The sequence below is a fragment of the Clupea harengus genome, chromosome 13 (genome assembly GCF_900700415.2).
Source record: "Clupea harengus chromosome 13, Ch_v2.0.2, whole genome shotgun sequence".
Classification (NCBI taxonomy): Eukaryota; Metazoa; Chordata; class Actinopteri; order Clupeiformes; family Clupeidae; genus Clupea; species Clupea harengus.
This window is the reverse complement of record NC_045164.1, coordinates 21,182,855-21,195,199: the sequence shown is the minus strand read 5'-3', so window position 1 is coordinate 21,195,199 and position 12,345 is coordinate 21,182,855. Positions and strand designations below refer to the sequence as shown.

The 12,345-nt window shown below is 42.8% G+C and overlaps 1 protein-coding gene across 1 annotated transcript in view; it reads right to left on the bottom strand.

Moving 5' to 3' along the window:
• LOC105897406 (AT-rich interactive domain-containing protein 5B-like) overlaps positions 1 to 10,662 on the bottom strand; it is a 42,488-nt gene extending 31,826 nt beyond the window's left edge. Inside the window, exons 1-3 of the mRNA XM_031579038.2 lie at positions 9,461 to 10,662; positions 8,839 to 9,093; positions 2,272 to 2,596 (exon numbers count right to left, since the gene is read on the bottom strand). Of these exons, the coding sequence (XP_031434898.2) occupies positions 2,272 to 2,596; positions 8,839 to 9,093; positions 9,461 to 9,481 (601 nt within the window). The 5' untranslated portion in view covers positions 9,482 to 10,662. The remainder of the gene's footprint in view (positions 1 to 2,271; positions 2,597 to 8,838; positions 9,094 to 9,460) is intronic.
• Between the last annotated feature and the right edge of the window lie 1,683 nt (positions 10,663 to 12,345).

The window sequence follows — 12,345 nt, the reverse complement described above, 5'->3', positions numbered from 1 at the left end:
AAGTCCCATACTTCCCATACAGCATGCCGGGCAACCTCTCCCGCCTCTTCCTCTCTCTATTCATCATATTGTGCTATGTCATCGATACTGATGAAGTGGCCATATTTCTTGTTGTTCTCTTTGGGCACCTAAAGTGACAATTTCTTTCCCTTACCCTAATCTGGGTTCACAATCTCGAGGGGGTCACGCTGAAGGTACCTAGAGACAATTCCAACGGTTATTGGTGCTATATCACTTAATTGAATTGAATATACTCAGAACTAAAGCAAGAGATCATGATTGCTGGTGCGCTTCATGTTTCTTTTTTTGAACTTCAAACTAATGTAGCTCGGGAATGTTTCAAGTACAGTGGATCAGTTCCCTAAATCCATGAATCAGCGCAGGACACGTCTAACACACTTCCTCAAGTAAAACTCAAATAAACTTCTTTGGTAAGGTCTATTTTAAAACTATTACTTCATATAAATCTCTTTGCTAAGGTCTATTTTAAAAGTCTACTACTTCAAATAATCCTCTTTGGTGAGGTCTATTTGAAAAGTCTACTACTTCATATAGACCTCTTTGGTAAGGTTTATTTTACAGCTTCCGATGATCTCTCCAATGCATGTCATAAACTTCCACTGTCACTGAGCAATAATATTCCCAGTTAAAACGGTCTGCTGACAACACTGTGTTCAGGGACAATTTTCAGAGCAAGTAAAGGATGAATCTGAATCATTCTTGTCATCAAAAGCAACCTTGCAGAGATAATCTGATTCTGTGTGTGTGTGTGTGCATGTGCGCACACCAGCAGAGAGTTGCTCAATCTGTGCATGATTCACCCTCACTCTGACGCAGATTCTTTTGAATTTTCACAGAATCAAAACACAAATTGCCACGATTTCATAACCCCCCTCCGCTTCCCATAAGCGCAGGGCTGACTGTGTTCCTCAGAGGCATGTCACTAATAACTCATTAACAGTCCCTAAGTAATACTGACCTACACGGTCTGTCATGTTCCCAACCAAGTCAGCTAATACTTCTCTCAAATGTCTGCTGTGTCTCCAAAGCCTGTGAAACCATGAGAGGATTCAGTTCCAGTATTACTCAACTCCAAACACACTGAGCAGAAACATAAACACAAGATGTAGAGCGGTAAGCCAGTAAAATCTTTGAGATATTTATATTGCATCTGTATTTTTGTTCAGCATAATGTCCTGTTTTTCTCTTTTTCTTCTATGTTCTGAATGAACATGGTCTCATTGGGGAGCCACTTTCATAAGGGTGTGTCAGTCACCTTTTCCAGCTCCTATAATAAGAGAGCCCATGCTAGCTGATGTACCAACCAAGACACAGCCAATGGCATGAAGCCACACAATCCAATGACATGAAGCCACACAATCCAATGACACTCGTGGGCACTTATGCTATCCATGGACGCCACCTTCCCTCTATCTCATACACACATATCATACTATATGCAAACCCTCTGTCTCATACACATATCTCATACACATATATTATTCTATATGCAAACCCTCTGTCTCATACACATATCTCATACACATATATTATTCTATATGCAAACCCTCTGTCTCATACACATATATTATTCTATATGCAAACCCTCTGTCTCATACACATATCATACTATATGCAAACCCTCTATGTCATAGACACATATCATACAGTACCTTATGCAAACATCTAGGCACTTCAAAGCAATGTTCCCTCTATTTCATTCTTACTTATTTATGCCTTGGAACCTCTTCCATTGGAACTTCATGTTGTGGCAGAGTCCCAAGACCTAGTTTAAATGTATCTCTCACTCGCTCTTGATACGATCAGGTCATATTATAAAAGCAAAATGTAAGTCCTCAGTGCCATTGACTGTAGGAGTGCATTAAATAATCACTCAACTTTTGGCAGAGAGCAGAAACAACTTGGAACAATTTGGAAGGGGACAGACTCCAAATACTCAATGTTACCATGGTATCAAACGCTGCAAGACTCACAGAAAAAGTGTGTGTGTAAGTGTGTGTGTGAATGAGTGTGTATGTGTGTGTGAGTGGGTGTGTGTGTGTGTGTCTCTTATGAACATACACAGAGGTGTCCCCATGCCTATTACAGTCAAAAGCAGAGTGTGTATGTTTCTCTTACTGACAGTAACAAGTGTGTGTGTGTGTGTGTGTGTGTGTGTGTGTGTGTGTGTGTGTGTGTGTGTGTGTGTGTGTGTGTGTGTGTGTGTGTGTGTTTTACACACAGACATAGAGGTATTCTTACTCCTCTTACCTATCTGGGCTTTCTCCCTCAGTACGTCCCTGAAGCTGATACTGAAGCGGGAGCTCAGGTGTGTGTGCGTGGGTCTGTGCCCACTGCCGCCCAGGTGTGTGTGCGTGGGTCTGTGCCCACTGCCGCCCAGGTGGGGGTCTCTGTGCCCATTGGTGGCCAGCTCCCTCAGCACGACCGTCTTGGGCACCACCGTCACCCCCGTCGCCACAGTCACCGCGGATACAGCTCTCATCCCACGCACCCATCCCGAAAGATCCCCCAGCGTCCATTTCACCAGGTCCTCCAGTCGCAGGATGACTTTCTCTGACACGCCGATGACCTCATCCTGTGAGGAGAGGAGGAGGGAGGGTTGGGTCACTGGGGTAGCTTTCATGAAATGACAGAGGCTTCAGCATTATCAACATGCTAATATGGGAAAACTCAGCACACACTCATATCAACATGCTAATACGGGAAGCTCAGCACACACTCATATCAACATGCTAATATGGGAAAACTCAGCACAGACTCATATCAACATGCTAATATGGGGAAACTCAGCACCACCACAGACGCACAGAGACACAAACACAAACTCAGTGCCCTCTCTATGGTCCAGTCTTTTTCTACTAGTAAATAGCACAGAAAAACAATATTAATGTAACTCGTTCTATTTGTACAGCAGTTTTCAAACAGTGGGTCAATGTGCTTCACAATCACATAGTCCATAGCTCACTGCGAAACACACACCAAAGTCCATAAACATTATTATTATTATTAATATTATTATTATATCATACCGCCAGGCGCAGTAATGGATCCTATCAATCCACACAACTACCCCCTATAGGAATACACCAAAACACCACCATTTCACACTAACACCACTTCCTACTCAGTCACACACACCACACCCATCATTGCATTGAGTAAAGCCTTGTTTTATGAGCTCAACATTTGAGGATTACATTTCAAAACCATCATACATTTGTTCTGTTTTTATTTTAAAAGAAAGCCAGAGGACTTAATTTCATATAATTTCCTGTCTCCTGACTAGCTGCTGACTGCTGATCAGAACTGGCCCTGGCGAGAATCCGGCAGACACGTTCATCTGGGAGAGGAGCTGGAGAGGCAGGTGTGTGTGTGTGTGGGGGGGGGGCAGAAATGTGTTTCCATTTTGGGGAGAAATGGCAGAGAGGCAGGCTTGTTAGCCAGGCAGTGATGGCTGTGGCTCCCAGTGCTGAAGCAGCAATCTGCTGGGCAGATGTGCACTTCATAAGCGTGTGTGTGTGTGTGTGTGTGTGTGTGTGTGTGTGTGTGTGTGCACAAGTCTTGTGCACTTCACAAGAGCCCAGAGCAGAGCAAAGCACCAGTCCTCTGGATCCTCTTTCTCTTCTCTCTTCTTTCATTTATTCCACTGATCCTCAGCATAAACATCGCAAGCTACACATGCATTGCTAGTAACACAAAACTACAAGATTCTCAACCAACCTAACCAATATGTATAAAGCACATGTGTGTGTGTGTACGTGTGTGTACGTGTGTGTAATGCTGTAGCTTGATGCTGTAGCTTTCACATTGCTGCAGTATTTAACTTTCTCTCCAGTGCTCACCCCCTGCAGTAACAAGAGAGTGGACCTCTGCCTCTGGGTGATGCTGTGTGTGTGTGTGTGTGTGTGTGTGTGTGTGTGTGTGTGTGTGTGTGTGTGTGTGTGTGTGTGTGTGTGTGTGTGTGTGTGTGTGTGTGTACGCATGTGTACGTGCATGTGTGTGTGTGTGTGTGTGTACGCATGTGTGTACGCGCGTGTGTATGCGCGCGTGTGTGTGGTTGTGGGTGTACGCTTGTGTGTATGCGCGCGCACGTGTGTGTGTGTACGCGTGTGTGCTCACCCCCTGCAGTAACAGGAGAAGACCGGACCTCTGCCTCTGGGCGATGCGTCCTTGCCAGAGTCAGCACTTTAAGCCTGTTTTGGGGTGACCTGACTGACTTAGTGAGAGCCGGCGAAAGGATGTACACCTTTGGACCAGTCAGAGGTTAAGAGATCTGTCAGGCAACCAATCAAAGGAGCCAACAATGTCATTCCATGAACAAGAATGTCCCTCACCCACTCACACACTCACCCACTCACCCACAAACAAACAAACACACACACACACACACACACAAACACACACACATGCTCTACCACCAACAGCCAAGCTGGTGATTGCATAACAAATGAGAGCATGTGTTGTCAGCGCCTGTGCGCTGCTATCAGCTGTGACAGATTCTCATTCCTGCACTACATCCACATGAGAGCAAACACACAGGCTGGCAGCTCTGGTGCTCCCGAAGCTGGACACTGTTCTAGGATCTGATGCGTTGCAAGGTGAAACACAAGTCCAAACACCAGAGCCCACGTTCTACATTCCACATTCTACAGTCCACATTCTACATACTGCAACTACCAACTCGCATCAACAAAAGGGTAAATGCTGTTTCCAAAAAAACAACCTTCATTCACTTGCTTGAATGCTTCAGTCTCTCTACCTTAAAATATACGTGTAATATTTCACTTCTTGAATATTAAGGTCATGTGTCTGTATTAGAGGAAGAACAGATTAGGGGCTAACGAGAGCCATATTCATGTTAGCATCATTGTTTCTCATGCATGCCAGAAATTCCAAACGTCAAACATAATACGTCTTCCTGGAACTCTATATGCTGTGCCTATTGGCTGTGAACATCAAAGGGCTGAGTACTGTTTCCAGGTCAAAAGAAGTTATTCCCTTGCTGTTGCAGATGCTTAACTCTGGCAAAAGAAACTGTCTATTGGTTTACCCCTTCAGACTTGCAGTCTCCCAGTATGCCATATTTATTTATTTTCTCTGCATCAAGGAAAGGATTATAGGACACATGGATTAGGACATGTAAAACACCATTATTCACTATTATTCACCATTATTCACTGCAGCAGCCCTGTTTAATTCTTCAAGTCAAACTTTCCTGAAGAGGAGGACAGCGTGTCTTCCCTTGCATTCTACCGCAAAGGGTGTTCTGAGAACCCAATAGAGAAAACAACACAGGAGTGTTTGGTGGAATTATAATAGGACAGCTACCCTGAATCTGTTAATCATTTACATTCATTCTTCGTAAGGACCATTCATGCCCAACAACACATACAGTGTTAACAGGAGAAAAAGGTCCACATTTAATCTGGGACGGCATTTGGGTTAATCATAAGGGGTTAAAGCCTGCTGCTCACATCTAATTTCTCTCTCTCTCACACACTCACATATACTCACACACACTCACTCACACACACACACTCTCACACACACACACACACACACACACACACACACACACACACACACACACACACACACACACACACACACACACACACACTCTATCTCTCTCTCTATCTATCTATCTATCTATCTATCTACAGTATCTCTCTCTTTTGCTATCTCTGGAGCAAAGCCTTTGGCGCAGCTAAATAAACTGATAAATATGTAAACACATTATGAGATTCCTATATAGGGCATGGGCAACAGCCAAGAGCAGCAGTACTCTGGAGTTATGCCATGGGAGAGAGGAGCGAGGAGCGAGGAGCAAGGTCAGGACTTGTTTTCACAGAGAGAGAAAGAGAAACAAGAACAGGCTGAACAGGGATGGAAAATATATGATGTAATAAACTACTGGCTGCTACATCTGTAACGTCCTGATTCCGCACAAGACAGGATCTCACCCCGCCAGCCAATATGATCCTGATATTTCCAGCCCTAAATTCCTCCTGAGCGCTGATGCCTGGCAGCTATATGTGCAGTGGTTCCCAAGGGGGGAGGTGGGGTGTGGACTTACAGCAAGGAAGGCGTGGATTGAGGGCGGAAAAAAAAACGAGAGCCATAACCAACCAACTACTGGTCAAATTAAGTGTGGCAGTGCTCTTACAGCATAGTAGCCTGTGACTAACCTATTTGGTGATGAGTTTATAGCCTAATTTGTACTTATATGATATAGTCAGGGCCTACTGTTTAGCCTACATGTTAGAGGGGATAGCCAGCCTAATTATTAATTACATACAACAGAAATGTGTCTAACACAAACCGATCCACAGTATGGGACAATATATAGCTAATCATAAAACCATATTTGATCCAGCCAGATTTCATCCATTTTAAAATCAAGAGTTATGATCAAATACATGTAGAACATAAGTTGAATTGATTGATTAAAGAATTGAAAATATTCAAACTGTTGTAGATGTAGATGGACATCTGTTTTTCTATTCAATGTTCAACTGACTGATGAAATTAAACTGAAACTGTTAGCTGTTCAAATGTAGAAACCATGTTTAAGAAAAGCTATGCAACAGCTGATTGACATCTGTTTCTTTATTCAGTGTTCAACTTATTGATGAAATTAAACTGAAAATGTTAGCTGTTCAAATGTAGAAACAATGTTTTAGAAAAGCTATGCAACAGCTGATGGACATCTGTTTTTATTATTAAAAGCAGATCATAGGCTATATGAGAGTCTCAATCTTAACACCATGCTGCAAAGGGGGGGAAGGGGCTCAATGTATTTTTCGTTGTCAAAGGGGGGCCTGTCATGAAAGGTGTGGGAACCACTACACTATAGGAAGGGATTACATGGTGTTCAGTGTTCAGCTCATGAGATTCCCAGAGAGAAAGCCAATTTGTGAAGAAACTGGGTCATCAAATACAGCATGTCTAAGCAATTAGCTGCACAATGCAAGAGCTTGCTGTGTTGACTTTATTAGCAGAAAACAGGTTTCCAGCAACCTACGCAGAGAGAGGAAAAAAAAGGGCTGCAAAAACGATGCCCTCAGCAGTGCTCATTTCTCAGTGAGATTCAAGGCTTCGTCTCTGTCAGTGGGTAATAAGTCTGGAGACAGGAGAAGTTAAACACTGAATAAATTAACCAGCTCAAGGGAACTACACTTGTGTCACAACAGGCAAAGAAATCTGTCTTTTCAGGCTGACATGTGTGCATATGTACACACATGGGCCTAAACACACGCCTTATCCAGGTATATGCTAACAGCCTAGTTTGAGGGTAATGTTACAGTTTACTCTTGAGTCATAAAGTATCCAGAGTTCAATGATTAATCACAACTGGAAAACTACCAGCCACATCGGCCCAGCCCTGCCTTTAAAATCCATTCCACTCTGTAGGCTGTTCTGACAAAACTCAATGCAACAGAAATTGGGCTATGTACTAACATGCTTCAGTCATTATGATGAATGATATGCAAATAACTATATGCCGTTTGAAACACCAGAGCGCTTCAGGATATTCGTGGCATTTGACTGACTTCTTGCTCCTAACCACAGGAAAGTATGTATTGAGTTCCCGAAATAATTCAACTCATATCATCATCTTATTTGCATTTAAATTACTCCAGGGGAATTCATATCAGTTAATCGATGCAATGCAGGGGACAGATTTTAATCTGTTTCCTTAGATCTGTCAACAGCTGACGTTCTGCTAAAGCCAGATCAACTAGTATGGAGTTGTGGACAAGGGAGGATGAAGGATGGGGGCGGGACTGTTTAACTTTCTGTGTGACATACTTTACATAGCTGACCGACGACGCATAAACTCGGGCAACTCGGCGTAAAATAAGATGACGGGAACGGAGTTGGAAAATAAAACGCCCTTTAACAGAATAACGCAAGCGAGCTGCTGTATCCGTTTACACAGATCTTTTCCAAGCGGTTTCCCCTTTTGGTACGACTTCATAGCAACATCAGGCACGCACAATCTGTCCTTGATGAGTGTGCAAGACGGAAAGTAAGGGCCAAAAATAGTCGTTCATAGCCATGAAAATCCAAAATCCAACAGTTAAACATCTATAGAGGAATCTATGCGTGCTGACGTACACAAATACTTACAGATATTTATAGATAGGATATAGGCTATGTGTGTAAGATAAGGTTCTACGACATATACACACATAGGTTTATAAGACATACAATAGCACACCAATATCAGTGTCGCTGAGACCAGGACAGGCCATCAATCGATCATCTGTTCAAACCCTCGTTAACTAATATCGAACTACAACCTGAAAATTATGTAAACCGAAGGTTTCCTGTTTGTTGCCGCCAAATGCTAAATACACGAAGGTGTAGATGTGCAAATGACCACCTCTGTCAGACAGTTGGCTGTCATGTTGCTATCACTGTATGCAATCTCATAGCTTGCTGGCATTTGACGTGTTATTTCCGTCCTCTGGGCTATCAGGTCAGGCGGGAGACAAGCGGTCGTAAAGGCAAGCCTCAACAATGACACACTTCCGAATGCACACACGCGCGCGCACAGCACGTACGAACAGACTTAATCAACAAGAAAGAAAAAACATTTATGGATCATCAAAGACTTTACGGATATAGACAGTAACAAGACAACAATGCATGCACAGTGTGGCTAACTAGACACATTGAGGGTCACAGCTGCTATTTTGTCGCAATCACCTTCACCCTTATCTCCGACAAACATTAGTTACCAACACTGCGGCAACTGTCACAAGGCAAAATAACAATACAGCGGCTGTTTAAAAAGACAATTATAGTCACCTCGCCGTGGTTGACCGTCCGTCCCGATGGAGTGTCCTCAGGCAGAAAATAAAGTTTAGAGCTGGACAAGAGTTGTTTAGTGGTCCGCTCTTCCCACAGTAGCTGAAGCTCCGCTATGCAAATCGGGTCCTCCGGTGTGCATCTGACAAGGAAAAAGTCACCCAGGGACAAGATCCGCGCTTTTCCGTCCCGATGAAATTTAAAAGCCTTGTAGAAAATGTACGGTCCGTGCAAACCACAAGGTGAGCCTACCCACTGTTGGATGAGGGGGAGAGGGAGTAAACAAATGTATTAGTTGGTTAAAAAGAAAAAATATTATAATTTCACAACAGTATCACAACTATATCATGCATGGCTATTTTCAAAGATTGAGGTTGAATATTAGGTTTTTGTCTATAGACTGTGATTTGAGAAATTCCACCCATCGAAACGCATATGAAGAACACTGATGAAGTGATTTATAGCTACACAGCAAAATCACAAATGTAAAAGATTGATAATTCCTAGATAGAAAATGATTTTACATTTAGGCTGTCATTTGAATTCACGCCTTACTGAGTGATAGACCCTCTCCTACCACATGAAACGCTAATTAAAAGTATCCTTTATTTTGTGGCATTACCTTGAGTGAGTCGGTCTCCATCTCGACGCTCTGAATTGATTAAACTCAACATTCTCTCCAAACTTGTTGGCTTGAATGGATTTCCGAAGGTCCTGCATGCACAAAATATTTCCTTGTTCAATATTGCACACGCTTCCCTGCTGACTCCACATGAAACGCTGGCCAGTTATGTAATTGCGCTGCGAACCTTGCAAAACTCAAGGAATGTGCCTTGTCACTGAATTGGTCGTAAACCTACGAGCGACAAGTCTATTATTTAATTTGGAGTGATCCATTGATATGCGCTCGAAATAACAAATGTGCATCCTTGTGGAACTGCCTGTTTTGACAAATACACTCTTGGCAATGCAAGGCAAGACATGACACTCTGTTTTCTGGGTAGGCTGCTGTAGGTTACTTGAGCGTGTTTTAATACAGTATATCTCCCTTCCAGGACCTGTGTAAAGGCCGTCTTTATGTTGACTAGAGAGAACATTTCCTGCAGTGATTGGGGAGCGTAGATTATGTTCCGCATATCTTGAGCCAACTATGAATCAGAATTCCACATATGTTTTAAAGAGAACTCTATTATTAACACAATGACCAAATATGCCCCTTTGTTCGACAATACGCCGCAGGTTGGTATTTTGAAGTTGAATCAATCAATGAAACGTAATATTTTCAAATAATGTAAAGACAAATTGACAATAGTTGCGCGAGGTTACGATAAAGGCTTGACTGTCTTTCTGTTCCATGTTCTCTTCATTGTTTACAATTAACTGTCGTGCAGTGTTGCATCGAGGATGAATGATGTAAATTGGCTTATACATTAGTTTAACGTTTGCTGTAGCTGCCGCAGAGCATAGAGCATGCACGATTTGTGAGGGCAATTTAATTTCAAAGTGGGCTTAGCTACAAAGCAGCCCCGAATCAGTCAGTGGTTTTATTCGCCTGTTATGGATCATTTATAGGGAAGAGGGGCGGGGGGAATGGGTGTTCTTGCGGTTTATGGATTACCGAAATAGCTTTTATAATGGCGCACACAATATGCAGTAATACATAGGCTACAAGAATTTTAGATTGAAAGCGCTGCTACAGGCAATGATTTGTGTACGTATCAAGCACCAAAGCGAGGCATAGCCTACAGCCCTGGGCGCCACTGATATTGATCTAAGGCAAACATAAGATAATTAACACTGCTGGAAACGGGTAGGCCTATATATACAAGCCAAACCTTTTTAAGTGTGACCAACTAGACATGTGTTACTAATGATGCAAATATCGCCTACAAATATGCCGCCCCCCCCCCCCCCCCCCCCCCCTCATGGAGCAATTTACACAATGAATGCCTTTTAAGCGGAACTTGTCAAATACATTTCTTTAAAAAGGAAGTAGCCTACTTACAGCAATGTAATAATCCTCATAATATGCATGTAAAATCATATTCAAATTAGGATTTTAATTATGCACAGTAAATTAGTCGTGAGTTAAGGACATGGTCTAGAAACAATGTGGTACAGGGGACTGTAGTCTCCACTCTGTGATCCCCATTCATAAAATTACTTTTAAACATTAGCTCAGTCAAAATGGCACCTTCACCCCCAGTCATGCTACTGAATAAAATAGCATGAATGGCAGCCTTATTTGTGTGTGTGTGTGTGTGTGTGTGTGTTTCTGAGATGAAAGGGAGGTGGGCTTCTCCATGCCGACACATATTGCAGTTCCTGCAGAATGTAAGGCCATGCAAGCGCCAGCATCATGGCTGAAACAGGACCAGATAGTTTATATTCATCACATGCACGCCGGCATGGCCAGGAAGGAGTGGCCCTGCTCTGAATTCATACCAGTCTGGAGCCAATCAATGCACAACGGCCCACTGCACTATCAGCAGAGAACCGCTAGACATCAGCATTTTTATAATGTCTGTGACAGACCCTGTATCAGCAGCACAACACCCTCTGCCTGCATGCACCGGCTCAGGCTCACCTGTGTTGTTTCCTCTCTCACAGGTAACAGTCTGGAGATGACTACGAGAGGCTATGTGTGGCTAAATTCAGCGCTGCGGGGAACTCAACCTCCAGACATTTTCAGCTGTAATTATATGACAATGATCCGATGATCCCTACATGCGCTAGGACTGAAAAGGTGGAGAGAGAGTTTAATAGGCATGCTAAGTATAGAAACATATATTAAACACACACACACTCACACACACTCTCACACACACACACACACACAGACATACTCTTAGAAAACCAAATCCAAGTTACACACTATCAAGTGAGCTTTAATTTCCATATTCTTTTAAATTGTATCACTCACAGTTTTACATTAGATTCACTATACCACATTATTATTATTATTATTATTATTATTATTATTATTATTATTATTATTATGTCTTCTTTGACAGTTGCCAAAAATAGAAAGGCTATTTTTGAAGGCGAGATCCATTGTGTATCTGATCATGTCTGTCGATGTCTGTCTGTGTAGATGTGTGTGTGTGTGTGTGGTGTCTGTGTGTGTTTGTGTGTGTGGTGTCTGTGTGTGTTTATGTGGACCTTTCACATGATATACACCCAGGTTTCCCTCCTGATTATAGCACACGTTACTCTCACTTGAGGCTGGATTTCATTCAATCAGGAATTCATCAATCCTCTCCTTCAATTAGAAAGCATATGTCAATACTGTCATCCAATCAGAATGTGTTTAGAAAACAGTCCTCCAATCAGACAGTGTTTTAATACTACCCTCCTCCAAGGCCTTAAAGAGGCTGCCCATGGGAGTTCCTGCCTTCTTGGGTGGACCGTGGGAGCAGTGAAACTTGAACTCACTCAAACAGCTGTCATCACATGCCCTTATTAAACAGGGCAGTGCAACTACAACAGGTGAGGAGAGAGGCAAAG